Source organism: Accipiter gentilis, chromosome 5 (genome assembly GCF_929443795.1).
Source record: "Accipiter gentilis chromosome 5, bAccGen1.1, whole genome shotgun sequence".
Lineage (NCBI taxonomy): Eukaryota > Metazoa > Chordata > Aves > Accipitriformes > Accipitridae > Astur > Astur gentilis.
The window spans coordinates 43310391-43331602 of record NC_064884.1 but is presented as its reverse complement, the minus strand read 5'-3'; the positions used below and the strand labels follow the sequence as shown (position 1 = coordinate 43331602).

Genomic DNA, 21212 nt, shown 5'->3' with positions numbered 1-21212 from the left:
TCCTGCTGGGGCTGGGGACCCTAAAGGGTGTGCAGAGCCATTCCCCCACCCCACCCCAAAAAAAAAAAAAAAAAAAAAAAAGCCTTTAGGAGCCTGCAACCCTCTGATCTCTATTAGACCTCCCTCCAAAAATCACAGCTTCCCACCCTGCCCCCCCCCCAGCTTGCACTGGCAGATGTGGGCACCCCAAAATCCTTCATCCCCCTGACCCCAAGCCTGTATGAGCATGCAAACAGCACCGGCACCACCAGTGAGCCCGGGCATCGCGGAGCTGGGGGCAAAGCCGGCATCCGCCTGCAACCCCCCCTTGCTGACCTCTTTCCCCACCACCCACAGGTCTCCAGAAACTCCAGTTTACTGGGAAGTTGGAAAAAAATGGTTGGTTTGGCTCCAGTTTGGCTGGTGACCAAGCGGTGATGAATGGATATTTCCTGCGCCCCGCCAGCCTCTGTTCCCAGCTGTGCCGGGGAGGGGTTTTCCCGGTTTTGGGGCATTGCGGAGCAGCCTCTGACACTGGTGGGGGCCTCGGGTGAGCGGCGCGGTCGAAATGGGCTCTGCAATCTCAGCATGGTGCCGGTATCCAGAAATCCCAGTGAGGGAGGCCTTTTCCAAGGTTGGTGTTTCTGATGGGTGACCCCGCAGGGGAAGGGCAGCTCTCCATCATTTTGCACATGAGCATCTTCCAAGGCTGGTGCAAGAGGGGCTGGTGCTGCTGCAGGACTTTGTGTTGGGCAAGAGGTTCTCTCAATGGCTGCATCTCCAAGGATGCCCGTGGCTCCGTGGCATCCCATCCTATAAAGCTCCAGCTGGGATTAGGCAGAAAAAAACCATCCTACATGAGGGAGGGTGCTGGCAAACGAAGTGGCTGTTGGCCCAGGAAGGCAGGTGAGATGCCTGCAAGGTTGAAGATGTCTGTTGGCGCCTCTGTGCTGCCCCAAATCCATGCTGTGCCCTATGGGATGTGCTCCGAGACACCCGTGGGACACCCTGCAGAGCAGGGGGACCAGTCACCACTGTCCCACCCCTCCCAGGGGGACCGGAGCGGGTGATGGCCACCCACCTGCTCCCAACATGCCGGGTACCCAGGGCTGCCAGCGCCACAGACCAGAGGGACGGGATGTATCGAAGGATGTGGGAAAAATGCGTTGCCACGGAAACGGATGCTGAACCGCTCTCGGGGACGGGGGCTCGGGGGACGCTGGGCGAGATGTGGTGTCCCCGGCGGCTGCCCTGGGCCGGGAGGATGCTTCCCCATCGGCTTGCATCGCCATCACTAGCTGCATGGAGACGTTGTCCTCCCCCTCCCCGGAGCGCGTGTGCGCGGACACGTGTGCAATGGCCGGACCGTCCCTGCAGCGCGTTGGGGGGGTGCGACCGTGGCGGTACCTCACTTGCGAAGGAGCATGACTTGCCCTCGGCATTTTGGATAAGCTCCTTGGCTTGCCAGACCTGCAAAAAAAAAAAAATATCTCCCTGTCTGCAGCTGGGGCATCCACTGGTGCAGCCCCCCCAGAGTCCCCAAAATAAGGAAATGAGGAGTTTGACAGCAAATATTGCTTAGGGGAGCTCTAAAGTATCAGCCGTGATAGCAGTGTGATGGGAGAGGGCGAGCAGGGGTGGTTGTGTGAAGGAATGGATATTTACGGATGGCCCTGGTGCTGGCTGGGAAGATTTGGTAATTTTTTGGCCTATATCCCAGCCCTATGGCCTCTGGCTGGGGATGCTCAAGCCCGTTTTCCCCTTCTTTTATTGTAAATAACATTTTTGGCTTCCCCACCCCATTTCTCAAAGCCTTCAAGGGTGCTTCAGAAATCCTGTCGGTTCCATCCCTCTGTTTGAGCAACCAAGGAGCTTCTGGAGGGGAGAGAAAGGATTCCCTCCTGATTTAAAGCTCAAAAAGAGCTTTTTTTTTATCAGGTGTGCAGCCTTGTGTGTTACTTTTCCTGATGACTGTGGTTTTGTGGGCACAACGGCTGCTGCACCGGTTGGTACACATCACTGTGTGGAGAATTTTTTTCCTCCCTCTCCGGACCCAGAGTTTAAAGGCTCCTGCTTTATTTACTGACGAATTCAATCTATTATCATAGTGTATAATTCGCTAAGCTGCTTTCCTAGATGCAGTGACGCTGCCGTGAGGGAGAAGAGAAAAACCATCTCTCCAGTCCAAAATTTTTCATCTAAACAAACAGCTTTTTTCTGATCCTTAAAAAAAAAAAAAAAAAAAAAAAGAAACACCCCAAGGAACTGGTTTTTTGCCATTTATTTCAGCCCTGTGATTGCTGAAATAATTATGAACCATTAGAGTAAGTGCTGTGGCCAGTGCAGCCCCCTGATGTCACCTGGGCTTGGGAACTGGGATGGGCAAGAGGGACCCAGGAGTCCTCGCTCCCGGGTCCTGTTGTCTGACCGCGAAATATCTCTGCTGAGGGTTTTTGGCAACACCACAGGGCTGTTTCCAGCTTTTCCCTGGATAAAAGATGTATTTAAAGCCTGGTGCGTTCCCTGGGCATGGGGACGGGGTGCAATGGACCGCAGGGAGCTCAACCCCAGTCCCGGAGCAGTGATTGCTGCTTTATTACCACAAGTGCACACTCAGCTCTTGCCAGAGGCTGAAGGCAGCAGAAATGCTCCTTATCGGCACGATTTCTGCCCTGCCCCACAAAAAAAGCTACCCAGCACGTGCCTGCCCTAGGACAAGGGTTTATGGCCCCGGGTGAGGTTGGTCCTCGTGCGGACGTGGGGGACACATGTGAGCCGGGCTGGGTGCATGGGACTGTGTGTTTCCCCCCAGCACTGGGTGGCTCGGTGGGGCTGGAGCTGGATGGAAAGGGGATGGAGATGTGGTTTCCAGTGTAGGATCTCTTCAGGCTCCATCCCCCGGGTTGGGACCAGCACCAGCAGCCCGAGGGTGCGTTATGATATTGCAAGGCCCTGAAAACGCAGCGTGCTGAAGGCAGCCGTCGGCTCCGGGCCCCTAAATGATGTGCACGTTTTGGGAGGGTCGTAAATAAATCCAAAAGCCCGATAGTCAGCCCCTGGGGAGCCCCCGGTCACAGTGCAGGAGATGTGCCCAGTGCCAGGCACGTGGCCAGGAGCATCACAGGGGAAGAAGTAAAAGCCTGGCCAGAAAGCATCCCTCCTCCTTCATTCCTCCTCCTTCATCCCTCTTCCTTCATCTCTCAGCCTTCATCCCTCCGTCCCCCCCTTCCTCACCAGCCAGCCAGAGCTGGGCACCGATACGGGGTGAGCGAAGAGGCCAACGTGTTCCCTCCACACCCATCAGCCCAATAAAACATGGCAAAGTCCATTATTTCCCCCGGTTTTTTTTTCTTCCCCTTCTTTAATAACCGAAAACAATCCCAGCCTGAGGCGAGCGAGCGTGACTGCTCTGGGAGCATTAATCATCTGCTGTGAGCCCGGTGTGGGTTATCGCGGCTGTTTATCCAAGCTGCTATTAAAAAATCGCCATAAACACGCCTTCAGCCTCTTCTGAAAGAGATTAAGTGTTTGCACTGGCTGCACTGATTGTATCGCCTGCCCGGCTCAGCAAAGTTGTGTTCCCAGGGAGGAGGAGGACAGGGCAGCTTAATTGCTGCCAGGAGGAGATCCGGGTTTCCAGGAGAGCTTTGTCCCAGCTGGGAATCACCCTTTTTTCAGCCTTCACAGGATCCCAAGGAATTGGGGACCAACCCCCCGATGGGACCCAGCAGGACAATTTGTACTTAATTGTGAGCTACCGCACAGCCACTCCCTTGGCAGCCACAGAGCCTTCCAACATGACCTTTTTTTTTTTTTTCTCCCCTCTTATAGTTAGTGAAAAACTGTTAATTTCGCCCCAGGTTTGGGGTTTCACAACGAACTGCAGCAGCTGGGGTTGTTCAGGCAGCAGCTCAGTTCCTCCGAGGCAGCTGGGCTCTTGAATCGCAATCCTCCGGGGAGGCATCTTGCAAATTAGCATTTCTTAGCAATAAAAACTTGATTTAGGAAGGGAAAAAAAAAAAACCCAACCCAAAAGAGGTTAGATCAGCAAAATGGTAATTTGATAATCTCTGGCAGAGGGAGGGGAAGCCGCCCACACCAGTGTGGGAGTGAGCAGCCAGGAAAGGGCAGAAACTGCTGGTTTTACCGTGAATTATCAGTTGATGATGTTCCTATCGCTCCGCCGATGCTTGGCAGCCCAGGGAAAACCTGGAGCGGGTGCCGGGCTTGGCCGATAGCTGGGGAGCCAGAGCAGCATCCACTGAGCCGCTTCAACTCACTGATCTGCAGGAAGCTATAGCAGCCCCGAGCATCCCTGAGCATCCCTGAGCATCCCCAAACATCCCCAAACATCCCCAAACCCCATGGGTCCGTGCCAGCACCGGCTCTGCTACCTGACCGGCACATCACCGTGCCAGCAGTGCAGGGAGGATTTCATTATTGCCAGCTCAGGGAAAGCTCAGGGAGATTTAATAAAGCCATTATGCCCCCAGCAATGTAATTAAAGAGCTAGTTACAAATGGCCCACTGTTCCCAGGAAGAGGAGGGTGCTGGCTAGCGTTGAAGGGGCTCGTTTGTCCCCAGATCGGCTGCCACGTGGCCGTGGGGTACAGGGACCCCTCGGCAAACGCTGCCACGTGCCACCCTTGGGTTTGTCCCTGCTGTGTGGATGGGACAAGCAACCACGTCCCATTTAATCACGTAGGGCTGAGAGCTGCTACGTCTTTTTGGCTGCTGAAAGTTGAGATAGTTCAGCTGGATGTGGCTACAAACATCTATAAAGCTGGTTTGTGTTGTATTACAGCAGTGCTGTTCTCAGCACAGGGTGAAGCTTTTTTTCTTGCCGAGTATCGTAAAAGATAAACCCCCAAATCTTATCCCCTTGGAGGCTTTTCCAAGGGTCTCAGCTGGACCACGGTGGGGGAAATCCTTCCTCCACTCTGCCCAGACACCTGGCCGGCCCTTTCCAGCGGGGCCACAGCCTCCGTGGCTCAAGGTTTGCAGTTTATGGTGACTTTTATGACTTAGCTGATTAACTCTGGTAAACCATTTCCCAAGAACCGCCACAGCGATAAAGCCCGACCGCAGGCTGGGAGGCGGCAGCGGCTCCTACGACAGCGCCGTACGCGGCCTCCCGCTGCGGCAGGATTGTTCCCCGTGGAAAAAGGCTCGGGGTGGTGGCCCTGGGACTCTGCCCTGGGCTGCAGCGGGATTTGGACTTTGCTCTTGGTGTGACAGGTCTCCATCACGTCCCGGGACTGCACCGGGATTTCAGCTCTGCTGAATCACGCTGGGGGGGGGGGGGGGGTCCAGCTTTTGGGGTTTGTGCCCCAAGGCACATGTCCCTGATGGGGGGGGGGGGGGGGGGGAGGAGAGGTGATGGGGATGTTGGGGGGAACCTCAGGGGGGTCTTTGGGGTGTGTTTGCTGTGGAGGGGCAGGTGAGAGCAGCCCCGAGGGCCCAAGGGGAAGGGCTGGGGGGGGGGGGGGGAAACCCTGTGCCCCGGTGGAGGTGGTTACACCTGATCTTCTGCACCAGGGAAGAGCCGGATTCCATCACCCACCCCACGTCCCAGGGTGCACAGGCTCCCATGGGTGGTCCAAGGCTGAGGGTGCTCCAGACACTCCCCCCCCCCCCCCCTCCCCAGCCGCTCCAGGTGTGAGGGTGCGCTGGTTCCCATGGGTGATCTGCCTCTGGGTATTGCTCCGGATCCCTTTGGGGAAATCCAGATTTAAGGATGCTGCCGGTCCCCACCCGGTCCGTACCTGCTCACTCTGCATCCCACGGGTGATCCCGGGCCGAGGATGCTCCAGGTCCCTCCCCAGGGCGCTGCGCACCGCGGGCTCCTGGTGACACCTAGTGGCATCGTGTGACACAAACACCCAGACAGACACCCAGACAGACACCCAGGCATGGGGGGGGGGGGGGGGGGGGGGGGGGCGATCCGGGGGTGCTTCTCGCCCTGGTGCCCAGCGCTGCATCCCCCGAGGGGGATGATGCCCTCAGCCCGGCCAGGAGGAGCAGGGAGGGGGGGACCCCCCCATCATGATGTCCCCCCATCATGATGTCCCCCCATCATGTCCCCCCATCATGTCCCCCCATCATCTCTCTCCTCCGGGTTTTTCTCCCTCAGGGCCATCCCATGGGGGAGTGCAGGATGCGGCCGATGGTGCTGGAGGGGTTCGCGGGGGTGATGGTGGGGGGGACACGGGCAATTGGAGGTGGGGGGGGGGGGGGGTGGTGTCCCAGGGACATGTCACCCAGCTGCCATCCTCCAAGCCAAAAGGCCGGCCAAGGGGTGCTGGCTCCCAGCACATCACCCCAGTGCTGCTGATGGGTGCAGGGGGGTTAGTGGGACCCCCCCCCCCCATTAAGCCAGAACCACGCGAGACCCTCGTTAGCGCTGTCCCCAAACCCATGAAATGGTGACAAAGCCGCTGTGCCCTGTACAGGGGACAAGACCCCCCCCCCCCCGGGGGCTGAGCCAGCGAGGTTGTGGGGGGGGGGGGGGTCCTGGCCTAGTTTGGGGTGTCACAGGGTGGGGGGGCTCAGGTGGGTGCAGGCAGAGCGTGGCACAATTTGGGGGGGGGGGGGGGTTGTCACACACGCTGCCAGTGACACCCCCTCAGGGACCGTCCCCACAATACACAGACCCCCCCTTTATGGTGATTTCCCCCCCCCCACCTCAATTTTGCAGCCCCCCCCGCTTTGCCATCACTGTTGCCTTGCCAACGCGGTGGCCCTGTCCCTGCTCAGACACTGTCACCGCTGGGCCTGGCGCAGGCAGCAATACCCCGCACCCACAGGTAGGGTTTTTTTTTTTGGGGGGGGGGGGGGGGCACAGGGTGGGATGCCTGGGTGGCCACCTCCAACCTGTCTGCCACCCCCCAATACATCACTCAGCCCCCTCCAGCTCTGAGCTGGAGTGAGCCCCCTCCCCTGTAAGAGCCTATAGCCCCCATCAAGAGCAAAGACCCCCCCCCCCCAAGCCTCCCCATGGATTTTGGGGGGGGGGGGTGGTGTTCTTAGCCAGAAGCTGTGGGGAGGGGCTGCCAGGGTGTGCAAGGTGCACACACCATCTCCCACCCCCTCCCCAGGGCACATGGGGAGGGTTTAACTGGAGAATCCCCCCCCCCTCCTTCCAAAAGTGGGGAGCGCTGATTTTGCCATGGGAGGGGGGGACTGAGGATCTGGGGCTGTGCTTGGGGGGGGCAGAGATGCGGTTGGTGGGGGGCGGGGGGGGACACAGGCAGGTCCCCACCACGGGATGGCTTTGCAAAGGGGCCCGGCCATCTCCTGTTCTCCCAGGCTGGGACCAGTGGACAGGACAGTTTTTAGGACAGTTTTAGGGCTAATAGGCAATTCGCAGAGCCCCCCCCCATGGTTGGGGGGGGGGGGTGGGGGGGTCGGTCCCTGTCCCTCCATCCTCAGCACGGTTGGGGACCAGGTTGGCCCCCTGTGCGAATGCCACCAGGGCCAGTTGTTTGCATGGAGCAGGATGGGACCACAGGGGCACCCATTTGGGACCCCCATTGGAGCCAGCAGCCCCGCGACAGCGGCGAGGGTTTGGGGGAGGCTGTTGTGATGTAGGGACGAGATGGTGCCTCTCGCTGCCCCCCCCACCCCCCCCACCCCCAGCCTGGTCCCCATGCACATCCGACAGAGCATCCCATGGCCCCGGGCGGTGAGGCTGGATGCGGGCAGGCGGCCTTTGCAGTGCAACCTAATGGGATAAACCAATTCCCTTAACCCACTTATCCGGCTGATCCAATAAAGGTGGCTGGGAATAAAGTGTGTGCGTGGTCTTAATGCACCCCCAACCCCCCCCAATGCCCCCACCCCCAAGTCTTACCAGTACCTTGGGTCCATCTGTCGCAGCCGGCCAGGCGCTTCTTCCCAGAGGCAGCTGCAGCGGGGCCGGGGCAGAGGTGGGACGTTGGCTCCTGGAACTGGGACTTGGTGGTCCTGGCTGACGGAGAAGCAGGAGAAGTGGCTCTGCTGGTGGAGGCGGCTCCAATTCCCAGGCCAGCGAGGAGCATCGGGGGATAACCCAGCACGAAGCGCGACGTGGGTGCAGGTGGGTGGCAGGGGGGAGCCGTGGGACAGTTCTGCGGGATGGCTGCAGCGTGGTTGGGTACCACCGTGTGTCCATTCCCCCCCACCCCGCCTTGCCCCCAGCACGGGGGGTTTGCTCAGCCCCATGTGCCCAAGGGCCATCGCTTTTGTTATGGGGGGGGGGGGGGGTCCCAGGCAGCCTCGTTCATCCCTCTACTGCCTTCCTCTAGCAGGATTTGGGGGGTTTGTCGTGGGGGTGGGTGAGCTGGGGAGGGGGCGAGGGTTGGGACGGGGATGGAGTGGGAGGGATGGGGATGGAAGGACAAGGATGGAAGGATGGCAGGGTTGGGGCAGGAGCGGGCCGGCGGGGCCGGGAACGCGGGACCAGGCGTGCCGCGGTGGCTGGGAGCCACCTCCGGGTGCCGGTGACGCAGCGGCCCCGGCAGCACCAGGAAGAGTCCGGCTCCCTCCGGCTGCGTGGCAGGTGAGGGCGGAGCGGCGGTGCCCGATGGGGCACCGGGGCCGGCCGGGACCCCCCCGGCTCCCACACGAGACCACCCGTGGCTTCGTTGCCCTCTCCTCTCTGTCCCCTCAGGCCAGCATGGACGGTGCTCCGCCGCCCGCCAGCCCCGCCGGGCTTTCGGCGTACGTGGTCGTGTCGCAACTGCTGGGCCTGACGCTGCTGGCCACCACGGGAGCCTGGCTGGGTCGCTACCGGGGCGGCGTGGCTTGGCACAGCCTCCTCCAGTTCAACGTCCACCCCCTCTGCATGGTGCTGGGCATGGTTTTCCTCCAAGGTGACGGTGAGCAGGATCGCAGGATGAACGCTTTGTCCCAGCTGTGGCCTTCAAAGTCCCCAGAGCTGCAGCTGGGCAGGGAATGACGGGGACAACATGATGATGAATGAGACCGGGAAGATGCTTTGGGACCCCCAAGGATGCTCATCTTGCCCTCTCTCCGGCAGCTCTCCTGGTTTACCGGGTCTTCAGGCACGAAGCCAAGCGCTCCACCAAGGCGCTGCACGCTCTGCTCCACGGCCTGGCGCTGGTCGTCGCCCTCGTCGGTGAGCACCGGGGGCGGCCGGGATGGACGGATGGGGCCTGATCCAGCCCTGGTGGTAACGGGCTCCTCTCCGCAGGCATCGTCGCCGTCTTTGAGTCCCACCGGACCAAGGGCATCCCCGACATGTACAGCCTCCACAGCTGGTGCGGGATGGCTGCTTTCGTGCTCTACCTTCTGCAGGTGAGGGCTTGGGGGGGGAGGGGGGGGAAGGGACCCCGCAGCCCCCCGTAACATCCCCACACCCCCACAGTGGCTCCTGGGCTTCGGTTTCTTCCTGCTCCCCGGTGCCTCCTTCTCGTTTCGGAGCCGGTACAAACCCCAGCACGTCTTCTTTGGCATCGCCCTCTTTGCCCTCTCCATCGCCGCCTGCTTGCTGGGCATTACTGAGATGCTTCTCTTCAACATCAGGTGGGTGACCGAGCTGGGGGGCTGGTGGTAGCCCCCCCCAGACCTCCCTGACCCCCAGCAAAGGGCTGCTTCAGCCCTGTGGGACAGAGTCTGGCCCCTGCTCAGGCTGTGGCTCTGTGGTTATTAAATCTCCCCCTCCTCTTCCCTGCCTCCCCCAAAGCCTTTAGTTCTGCTCCTGCTGAGTCACTTCCCAGATGATGTTTAACAAGGGCTGGATCCTGCGACGGCTCTCTTTGAGGATGGGGGTAAAATACCCACCCTCGCCCCTCTGCAGCCAGGCATTTTCAGAAACCTCCTGGGACGCTCACGTCCCCGAGGCCTCCGTCCCAGCAGCTGGAGGACACGGCGATGGTCCCAGCAGCGCATCAGGGTCCACCTCCCCCAAACCCCAGCCCCACAGGGACACGGTTATGGGGTACCCCAGGAGCCACGTCCCTCTGGCTGGGGGAGCACATCTGGCAGGGAAGGTGCTGGGCTGCCTATAGCCCCGCTACAGGACCACGGCCCCAATTTTCTCTGCTGTCACCAAGAGCGTCCCTCCCCAAAGCAAGCAGCACCCGCGTGCTCCCCTCTTGCTCTGATTCGGGGGAATGGGACCTTTCCCAGGGCGTGTGCCCAGGAGATGAGGATGAGGAGGGGGTCCCAGCCAGGGTAGGGACAGGCCACCCACACCCCGAGGCTTAAGGGTCACCCTCCGCCTCCGCAGGGACTCCTACAGCCAGTTTGTGCCCGAGGGTGTCCTGGCCAACACCCTGGGAGTGTTGCTGGTGGCCTTCGGGCTGGTGGTGGGCTACGTGTTGACGCGAGATGACTGGAAGCGCCCGCCGCTGGCCGAGGAGCTGGCCCTCTCCATGGACTTCAAGACCCTGACGGAGGGCGAGAGCCCCGGTGGCGGCAGCCAGTGACGTCCCCAGCTCCCCGGTCCCCGGCACGAACTCCTTGTGGTGTCCGTGGGATGTTCCCGTGTACCCCGTCCCCAGCGTCTTGGGGCTCTGCCCGGCTCAGGGTGACGAGGACAGCAGGGGAAGGACATGCTTGTTGGTGTAACGCTGCCCGTTGGGTTCAGCCTCGCTTGGCCTTAATCTTTCCCAGCTCTGCCCTGCGTAGCCCCCGGTAACCCCCCCGAGCCTGCCCTCAGCCCCGTGGGGACAGCAATGGCACTGGGACACGAAGGACGGGGGTCCCTGGGCTCTGCCCTGCTCTGGGGACCAGGGGGGTGGGAGCCCACGTTTCCCCACTGCGAGGGGCCGAAGCCAAAAGCCCGTTCTCGGTGCCGACGGGCAGAGGGGATGTTTGCCATCACCCAGATTTCCCACTCGCTGGCAGCCCATCGCCCTCCAAGTGCGGCTCCGTAGGGGGCTGCTCCCCCCCCCCCCCCAAAGGGCTCTCTGGGGGCTCGGAGCGACCCGGCATCTGTGCAGGTTCAGCGTCTTCACGTCCGAATTGTTTTCACCTCTCGTGCCATGTGTCGTCTGTTCAGTGGATGTTCCTGATGTCAATAAATGTTTGCAGCTAACCCTGTCCTCCTCCCATCTCTGCTCCCCCAGCTCATTGTTTTGGGGTACCCCTGCACTCCCATGTGCCGTAGACAGCCGGGAAAGGTGCTGCCCGAGGGGCTGGGGAGGCCAGGGTGGGTGTTTGGGGTGGGATTGTCCTCTCCGGGCCCCGTGCCGTGCACCCGGTGGCTGCGTGAGAGACCCCACGGGGACATCTCCAGGGTCTGGCCACACACTGGATGTGCCTATGGAAGTGGGGGAGACCCACCTCCACGAGGAGGTGCATCCCTGACACACGGGCTCGTCTCCTTTGCTGAAAGGATCCCCTCTTCCTTCTGGGTTACGGCACAGGCAGCCGTGCAGGTGAAGCTCCCAGAGCCGCAAAGCAAATGCAGCCCCCGGCAAAGGCACAAGCCCAAGCCGGGGGGGTTTTCGCTCACCGCAACCCTGATGCGCCGCATCCTTCCAGCGCTGCCCATCCAGTCCGGTCCGGCGGCTGGAGGCAGGGATGCTCGCAGCTGCGAGGGGCGTTCGGCTGCAAAACTGAGCCCTGGGTTTGGGCAGGGATGAAGTGAGCAGGCACACGGGTTCTCGGGAGCTGCAGGGCTCCGGTGACCACAGCATCGAGCTGTGCTTTCCACAATTTAATCCAGAAAACTCTCTGATGCTGTTCCCTCCCCTATTTTATTAATGCCCCTTACCTTACAGCAGCAGCAGCGCTGCCTCCGTCCCCTCCTGCTCCTGGTGGTGCCAGGTCCCCGTCCCCATCCCGACACAGCGACAACCAGACCTGACCCTTGTGCCGTCCTGACATCCCCAGGTTATTTCCATGCCGAGAAGCCGCAACACGCTCCTTCACTCACCGCAGCGTGGGAAAAACGCCAGGCCAGACGCCGTTTCCAAGTGTTAACCATTTATAAATAAGTACATTTTTTCATACATACAGTTTTCATTGTACAGATTACAATCTGTATACATTGGGGGGGGAATGCATTCTTTTGAACTTTTCACATCTATCTCACAGCTCACATGTACAGACAAGAAAACTCTGCTCAAGCAAATACAGCAAAGGAAAAAATATGTTTTCTTCTTTCCTTATACATGAGAGGCGAGGGCCTCCGCTGTCGGCAGGGGTTGCTCTTCCCACTGCACAATATCACAACTGTGTGGTGTTCAATATATCAGTAGAGAGAACAGAACATGCATTGAATAATATACTGTACAGAGAGAAAGTCCTTTACATCAGAATTATAGAAAAGCTAAAGGAAAATTTAAGTGTCTTAAAGATCTTCCCAGCAAGTGTCTCGGAGGATGGCAACCAGGGAATTGTACCAAGCACAAGGTGTGTGTACTGTACGTGTTTGTACCAAACTCAGATCCTCTCGGATGTGAAGACAGAAGGGAGACGAAACGCTGAATGCAACGCTATGGGAAAGAAAAGGCTGGACAGGGATGACACCGGCAGTACTGGCAGAGTCCACACGAGTCTCTGGGTTATTGGTGTAGCAACAAAACGGACTTTACGTAGCACACAGTGCTGCTCTCAGCGGCTGGCTTATCAGTGCACAGCGAGGCAGACCCACGGTGAAGTGACCCAATGCCCTGGGCGTGAGGCTTTCCCACCCACCCAGCACGACCCCGACCCGCCGGAGGAGACAACCCGCCGCCCCACCGCCGTCCTCGGACGGCGTCACCTGGAAGGGACAAAGTCTTTTGGCAAAGCAGCCCTCTGCTTTCGCGACTATCGGATGCGATCCTGTTGGACGGGACCTGGCTGCTGACTCGCCAGTACCGTGACAGCTAGAAAATGAGCAGGAGGAAAGGATACGGCGGATGGGTTTGGTGTCCGTTGGCTTTCCCGGTGACGGTCGCGCTAGCTGTGTTTTCTCTCGGGTAGGTCTGTAACAGTTGCGGTGAGATCCAGCTGTATAGTCAGGAGTTGGACATGAACGCATCTTGCTAAAGAATTGAGCCCTTAGTGGTTTATATTAGAAAAAAGAGTTTGATTGAATGAAAATCCAGCAACTATTCACACAAATCTGGAAAAAACGCAGATTAACTTTCAACCATTGTGCTTTGTGTCCAACACGCACCCCACCAGACTTTGCGTAGAGCAACCAGCATGGGGTGAAGGCATTTATCCACAGAGGTCCCAGCGGGTACAACAGCTCTTCCCCTAAGCCCTTGGTCAAACACCGTTAATCCCGGTAGAAGAGTTATCTTGAATTCCCAAGACTAAAGCAAAGTACAACCACCAAAGAGCTCGCGACAGCTCACCGCGGACCCCCCTTTGCAAGGAAGGCGGAGGACGAGCAGGCACACCGGCTTGCTTTTCTCTAGATAAGGCGGAGCTGGCACTTCGGTTTTAGCTAGACTTCTTCTGGATAACCCTGAATATACAGCAACCTTTGTACAAGGGGACTGAATCGCTCCAAATTTAGCAGCCACCCTGGTTCCGGACCTAATCCAAGTATGGCTTAGGTGTTTGTCATACGCACACACAAATGTTCACACTAGCCAAGCGGTTTTCTTTACAGCCAGGTTAAAGAAAAAAAAACCAAAAAGTTCAGTGCTCGGACGGACCCACCTGCGGGCACCGGTGCCAGGCAGCAGACGGACAGACAGACATACACACTCCTCGGTTTGTCGGGAGCTGGCCAGCCCGCGCTCTCCCAAGCAGCGGTGCGGAGAAGGCGGCTCAGGCTGCGCGGCGCCTTCGCCTTTGGAGACAGATCCCAAGGGATCCGTCTTCGTAAAACACTCCCTTTCCTAAGCACTAACGACTATTTTCAAAGCCCTCCAATGCCATTCCCAGCCTGGCTGGTAGGGGACCGCTGCAAAGCCCCCCACCAGGCGGGTGTCCCCTCCCCTGGGACCAGAGCATCCTCCCAGCCTGGGAAATAAATCAAGAGCCAGTGAATCCCCACCTGTGGATGCGGCAGACACCCACACCCCAAGCTGGGAGAGAAGATTTCGGCTTTGCGGCGGCACACGCAGCTCTCGGAGCGGCTGCGGGCAGAAGACGAGAGACAGCTGGTGGGAAGGTCAGCTAAATACAGGGGTCGGCTTTGGCATCGCCTACCCAACGCGCCCCAAGAACCAAACCCGGAGGCTTCAACGTCATCAAGAACCTGCTGTACTCGGTGCACCTAAGAATCCTACTCGCTCGCAGGACGGGGGCTCGCCAGCGGTGCCACGGCAGCCGGGGAAGGGATGGAGGCGCTGGCTGGCAACGTTGTCCCACATCTTAATTACTCAAAGAGTAATTAAATAAGTAGCATGGACGGACAAGACGGCACCGACCCTGAAACTCTGCGCGTGCTTCCGCAACGCAGCCTGGGCTTGTCAGATCGAGATCGAAGATGACAGGGCGAAGGGACGTCAGGCGAGATCCGAGCCTCGTGCTCCACCGAGCCACGTGTACAACAGCGCGCTTCTCAACAGGACCACGCACGACAGCACAATACGGAACAACCTCTGCTTTTCGTCCACGCCAAATCCGAATCGTGACTTTTGAGGACACAGGGCACTGTGTAAAGAACGGCTTTTCCAGGGAGCGGTGTGCTCCTCACCCACCCGGGGATGACAGCAGCCATCCTGCCTCAACTGTCCCTAAGAGAATTGCTGGGGAAGTGCTTTAAAACCACCGCAAATAATTTTGTATTTAAAAATTACTCAATCTGTTGATGCTTATATACAAGAGTCAGTTCTTGTGCTATAAATGTTATGATTCATTGCTTCGTTTCTTTTCTTTTTTCCTTTTTTTTTTGAAAAATACACTAAGAGACAAGAGCTGTTTTGCTATTTTCTAATGAAGACACTACTCACGCTTAAATATCCAGTATTTATCATAGTAACAAATTCAAACAGTAAAGTGCACCCATTTACAGAGAGAACAGATGGAAAACCATTAGTGCAAGAATCCTGTGAAAAATGTAACACGTGGTATCGTGAAAAAACCTGCACGCCGCAGTATTTAAGCCTTCTTTCAGCTTGGTGTTTGTGTTAAAAGTGTGAGCTGTTTTCTTTTTCCCTTAAAACGTCTTCATAAACCCAAAAGTTATACACAGAAGTGCTGTGAGGGGATGTTTCGGAAGGACAGTACTGGGAGCACACGGCAGTGAATAGCAAAAGCAAAGCACGGGCAGTTCTCGCATCGCTGCTCTCGGACCGTCCCGTTTGCATCTCAGCGGAGAGAAACGGCTCACGGCCACAGCACATCTCGCTTGGCCGTATAAAATAGGGACGGGGCTGAATTTGGTTACTTTTTCCTTTCAAAGAAGCAACTAAAGGTAGGAAGCCACTCACTCGATCAGAAAGCTGGATGGGAGGCGTTGAGCAAAGCGACTGGTGCTGCTCCAGACCCACAGATACTCATGTCCTAGCTATAGGTGCACTGTATGCGGAGAAGAAATTGGTTATTTCTTATAAAGCAGAACACGTTGCTTCAAAAAAAAGAGAGGAAGAAAAAAAATAAATCATCACACCCCCTTTGCAAGGGGAGAAATAGTGCATGAAGCCGAGTGTCCCCACAGCCGCGGGGAGCCCACCCTACCGAAGGGTCCCCCAGTCTACCGAGTCCTGTAATAAAGCAAAGAGTCAGCACTGGGTTGCACCTCGAGAAAGAAAACACCAACCTCAATCCAAATACTGGCTTGGGCAAACACCAAATAGCCCAAAAGAGCACAAAAATCGCCAAACCCCATGGAGGAAACACCCCCTGAACACTCTCAACGTGTCTATGAGACACAAGCTTCCATCGTCCCAAGGTATGCACGTCCCAGTCTGCTCTGAGCAAATTAGGCAACGAAACAGCAATGAGATGTGCTGATCCACACACAGGAATAAAAAAAGAAAGCCCCATCGAAGCCAGGGTTTGCTTAAGAGTTTCAGACCAAGTCCTTAGCTGGTATAAATGGATGTAGCTGCACTGATGTCGCGCTGGGGATATGCTCTTTTACACCAGCGGAGGCTGGACCCCATGATTTGGTTCAAGAAGTCTTGCAATCTATTCGTATAGCCCTTTGGAAACACCGAAGGTATCGCTCCTCCTGCTCAGCACTGAAATCGCTCTTAAGAGTTGATATGAGTGAGGTTCGGCATTGGGCAACAGGCACTATTTTGCTTTAAAACAAGCTACAGGGTTATCGCTCTCCCCCCTGTTCATCCCACCCTTCACCCTCAGTAACTGAAAAGGCAGATTACAAACCCACCAGTAATAAACGAATCTGTAAAGAAAGTTCCTCCACCCCCCCACCCTCCCCCCCAAATTTCAGAGAATAATTGAAAAATTATTGAAAATCCTATAAAAAGGATTTTGGAACCGTCCCCTGCTTTTCACACTGTCTTGATGTGATTTGCATTTGATTAAAAAAAAAAATAATAGAAAAAACAACCCAAACCAAGAAATGTCCTGAAATAGATCGCATAAATAAATTATAAATATCTCTGTTTTAACTACAGCTCCTTAAAAAGCAAAACATGGTCTCTACCATTTACAGGTATGGAACACGGCAATCGCTTTCCAAGATTTTGGAAACGGATCTTAGAGGAGCACGGCCCTCACTACAGCACCAGCTCCCCGGGTGGGAGCGAGCCGGAGGGAAGGGATGCTGCAGGGCTGGGGTTGCTGAAGGACCCCTCCTGTCTCAGGAACCATCGTGCCACGTTATGCACCCTCATCATGAAAGAATTCTAAAAAAATTTTTAAATCGCAATTTTCTTCCTTGAATACCGTTTTCCAAATCAGATTTCTGTTTTCCCTTGCAAGTAAAAAAAAAGTCCACCCAATGAAACCCCCAACATTAAACCGTCCCGGTGAAAACGCGGTGTTGCGTGTGAGGTGCAGTCATCCGCTAACTGTGGAAGAAGAAGTTGTTGTAATCCCAGTTCACGCACAAGAGGTTTCTGGCCAATTCCCTTGGCTGACTAAAACGCATACAAAGGGCCAACTTTAATCTCTCAATGCTTGTAAAATGCCCCAGAGCAAATCGGTGTCGGGGCACCCGGCAGGCAGCTTGCAAAGCAGCAAAGCATCGCGTGATTCCCACCCCTTCGGGCTGATGACGCGGTTAAGTAACAAAGGAATCCAATTCGGATTAAACTGCTATAAACCGGATGAAGCAGGATGGTTACTGTGCATAGCTACTCGGTATAAAAACACATCGTGCCCTTGCTTGCTGTGGGTAATTTGCTCCTTGGGGCAAAGAGCCAAACGACCCTGCTGGCACGGGGACCTGCGGATGCAGCCTTGGGAAAGGCTCCTGTGATCCCTGCTCTGCTCCCGCTAGGAATTCCTATCAGAACTGCGTAAGAGCTCATCGAGACAAAAAAGAAACCCATTTAAATCAAACGCGATTGTCTCTTGAAAAAGAGCTGGTTACCTCCTGCTGCGTAGGGGCTATTTCTGGACCACCCCGCACCACGTACTAAGGTATCCTGGTTGGGAACTTAGCTGGAATTGGGCAAACGATACTGGCTCGGCTGATGTTGGCTTCACGGTCAGCTGGGGAACGAAAGGGCTGGAGCGCGTGCATGGCTGTCTGACCACCACACAAAGTACCGGAGAAACTTGGTCATGTAGCTACCAAAGAGAAATAAAAATAATAATAATAATAATAATAATATGCATGGAAATCAAGCTTGGAAGTGTGTGCTGAAAACATGAGGGTCTTACTCCAACAAGCGTCTTTTACACATTAGACTCCACAAATGGTCTCTTTGGTTTGATTGGGGATGTCTGCCCTTGCCTGGAGTCCCTGGAGAGCTGCCTGTAGAGGTTGTCCTGGTAGGCCTGCGCCACAGGCAGCGTCCTTGCCACCTTGACGTCGGGGTACGAGGAGGCTTGGGTGACTCTCTCCAGGAGGTCTCCCCGGGACCCATTGGCCAGCATCCCATGGGGGCTGTAATAGTCTTCCTCTAGCAAATGGCCATTCTGTGCATTGTTGGTTTTGTTATAAAAGGCAATGTTGCTGATTGAAGAAGGCGGGCTAAATGATTCCGGCTGGGGGAGATTGCCAGGAGACGTCGGACTAATGACAGTGTCCACTGACGACACGGCCCAGGTCCGGTTCTGCTGATGGAGGTGGGGGTACTGCTGAGTCCGAGCCGTTTTATCTATGATTCCCATGAACGGTGTGGTCCGGGAACGGGCTGGCTCGCTGGGGTAGCCCCCCTGCGTGGGAGAGACCGGAGAAAGCTCATCGCACGCTCTGTCGTAAGCTGGCTTGAGAGGAATCTCCATTTGTTGAATCGAAGCAGAAGGGCGGAAATTGGGAGTCAGGTTGGAGGTGGAGGAGATGCTATTGCTGGAAGGAGAGAAGCGGAGGCCGACGCTCTGAGAGTGGAGCAGGGGCCTTGGAGTCGGCGGGTGAGGCTTGATTTCGCTGGGATTAACTGTGATGGGCCTTCTGATGAGATGAGACACATCTGGAGAGCCCAGCTGGCTGGCGGGGAGGGAAGAACGTTCCAGGTCAAGCTTCGAGTGACACACCGGATAGTAGGAAGCGGACTGGCTTCGCCCGATCTGAGGGGTCTGGCTGTATCTCATACCCCCCCTGTACGCCGAGGACGGTCTCTGCGGAAGGTCTTCTTTAGCCAGCCCGCCGTGCTGACAGATCGCTCCCGCGCTGAGGCTCGCCTGAACGTGCTGCACCGGTCTGCTGTCACCGACGATGCCCCCGATGGAGCCCTGGTAGACCAACCTGCTCTGGCTAACCCCCATTTCCCCTGACGCTGACTGGTACTTGCTGGCCATCGAGTGGGCAACCTGACTGTAAGCACCAGTTGGGATTACGGTACTCGAATGGACGGCTGAGCTGGGCTGGTTGCTCCTCACGATCTGCGCCTTGGCTGGCTGCAGCCTCAGCCCCTGCTGCGGCACGGCCACGGGGAGCTGGGGCATCTGGAAAGATCTCTGCGTCATCTTGGACAACGGAGACTTTGGTCTACCGGGGAGCTGGCTGACTCCGCTAGGTTCTTGCGGATAACGAACCGGGGAACCAGACTGGGACCTATAAACGCTCATGCTTTCTGCCGGGGGGCTGGCGCGATACTGAGGACCTCTACGAAGAGGAGAAGGTGGTGGGCTTTGATATTCCTTCCCTTGACTTCCGACAGGAGGTGGGCTGAAGCGGTAAGAGGAGCCCTGGTGAGCAGGGGACGTGTGCGGAGGACTGGGTCTATAATGCGAGTTTTGGTGCGTCGGAGACAGAGCAGGAGACGTGGACTGGTACCCTTGCCTGGTTGGCGAACCCACGGAGCTACTGGACCTGAAATCAAAGACCTGATGAGAGCCAAGCGGTGAGCCAGAAATATAGGCTGAGTCCCTGTGAGCTGGGGACGGGGGTGGGCTCTGGATGATGGGCAGCCCTTGGTTTGGCCTGGACTCTGTCTGCAAGCCAATGGAAACGTTTTCTACGTCCTGCTCAAGGTACTCCTCCTCAAAGATGTCTTGCACGGAATACAGCTCTTCATGCTGGACTTCGGGTTCAGGCTCCACCGGGAGCGGCGGCGGCTGCTGCTGCTGTTGCTGCACCTGCCTGCACTCCTCTTCCACCCGCATCAGCAGCCGCTGGATCTCACGGTTGTTGGGACACAGCTTGATGGCCTCGTTCAGGTCCTCCAGGGCTGCTGAAAACTGCCTGCTTGACAAAGGGACAGAAATGAGAACTGAAATTACTCTGGATTGGAAGGGAGCCGTTCTCGGAGGCTCCTGAGGCTTAAGTGGCTCGTCCGTGTTACTGAGGGAGATGTCTGTGATGGCTACCACTCGGTGCGTCTCTCAAACTCTGCCTTATGTGCCTCCCTCCGATTTATTTTATGCAAACTGAAGGAAAACACTGCCAGTCATTCTGGAGAAGAGGGGAACACAGTCCTGAGATGGCACAACTCCGACTAGCAAAACCGCCTGTCCTCTGCAGTGTGCGTTACAGGCTAATTAATTACTCCTCACAGCACCGCCAGGAGCTCTGCCCCTGCGTTAACAAACGGGAAACCAAAGCATCAATAACTAAGAGCCAAGCTCACCACTACTGTAAACAAGCGCAGCTTTGACGGAGTTGCAACCGCTTACGCCAGTGAAAATTTAACTTCTGCCTGATGCCAAGACCACACAGTGTCCCGGCTGGCTCCAGAGCTCAGGGGCTCCCATGGGTCAGCGCTTTAGGCAAGGCTCGTCTCTCCAATTTTGCAATGGATTTGGCTAACTTCTTCAGAATGAAGGAATCGAGCAACGGTAGGGAGCCTGCGAGCCCCCGGGGAAGCCTTTGCAAGGGAAAGGCCAGCCTGTGAGGAGTAAAAGGGAGGTGGGGGTTCGGGGAAGGGGGTTGTCATTTACAGGGACACTGTTCGCTTTTGAGCAAAACCTTCTGTTTGAACACGACTGTCATCTGGGGGGGCGATCACACCGAAAAACTCCCCAGCACCTCCCAACACTGGCCTAAGCTTTTGCACAAGCCATCGAAAACCAGGTGGAGGAAGGAAAAGCCTCCTGTTCCCCAGACTGTGCTGACCTCAGGGGTGCTGCTGGGCACAAACTGGGAAATAGAGAAGAAAAGCCAAAGTTTCTGCTGGAGAGACCTGGGGAGAAAAGGACGCTTAAATGTGGGGAGGCTGATATCGTCTGGAAAGGAACCCGGTTCTTATGCGTTCTTACAAGTGTTTTGGAAACAATGGAGAGGAAAACCATTGAAGGAAAGGCATTAGGTCAGTGTGGCTCAGCTAGCAAGACTTCTCTGCAGAACAGAACGTCATGGCTTCACCTCCCACATCAAGACCCGGTGGACCAGGCAGCGCAGCATCACCTGGGCCAGGAACCTGGTTCCACACATCGCCTTGAGCATGGAAGGTCAAATGGTGGTGGTGTCTGCTGAGCTACGAAGTTTGCGCAGGTGGACTTGACATACCTCCGGGTACCGGTGGTTCTCTGCCCTGCCATGCAAGGCATTTTGGCTGCCATTTAAAACCAGGATGCGTGCAATGACAGCCCACCCAGCCCTTCAGCACAGGACTCAAAAGCAAGCCCCTCCTGCTCATTTAGGAATGGCATTGATCGGTTTTGAAACTAATCTAATCTCACGTCTTTTAGCCTTCAGGGAGGTTAACAAGTGAATCCTCCAGGCTCCATCTGAGATGCAGAGAGATCCCAGTGCTGCAGCTCTCTAGAAGCTGGTTGCAGTGCTCTGAGCACAAGCTATGCCTGAAAGCTCACCG

At 56.7% G+C, this 21212-nt stretch overlaps 2 protein-coding genes across 14 annotated transcripts in view; one reads left to right on the top strand and one right to left on the bottom strand.

Annotated features, from left to right (window-relative positions):
• Positions 1-8574: 8574 nt before the first annotated feature.
• Positions 8575-10857, top strand: LOC126038424 (transmembrane ascorbate-dependent reductase CYB561). Of its 2 annotated transcripts, none has more exons than XM_049800147.1 (5): positions 8575-8831; positions 8999-9097; positions 9173-9276; positions 9347-9504; positions 10211-10857. In XM_049800147.1, the coding sequence occupies exons 1-5, from the start codon at positions 8636-8638 to the stop codon at positions 10407-10409; spliced, it is 756 nt and encodes a 251-aa protein (XP_049656104.1). In that variant the 5' UTR covers positions 8575-8635; the 3' UTR covers positions 10410-10857. The 2 variants fall into 2 exon arrangements, with proteins under 2 accessions (XP_049656104.1, XP_049656103.1); XM_049800146.1 differs by having other exon boundaries at positions 8575-8837.
• Positions 10858-12854: 1997 nt separating this feature from the next.
• Positions 12855-21212, bottom strand: part of TANC2 (tetratricopeptide repeat, ankyrin repeat and coiled-coil containing 2) — a 271466-nt gene continuing 263108 nt past the window's right edge. For all 12 annotated transcript variants that reach the window (XM_049800633.1, XM_049800635.1, XM_049800637.1 and 9 more), the window contains one exon: positions 12855-19642. In XM_049800633.1, coding sequence (XP_049656590.1) covers positions 17692-19642 — 1951 coding nt within the window. In that variant the 3' untranslated portion in view covers positions 12855-17691. The remainder of the gene's footprint in view (positions 19643-21212) is intronic.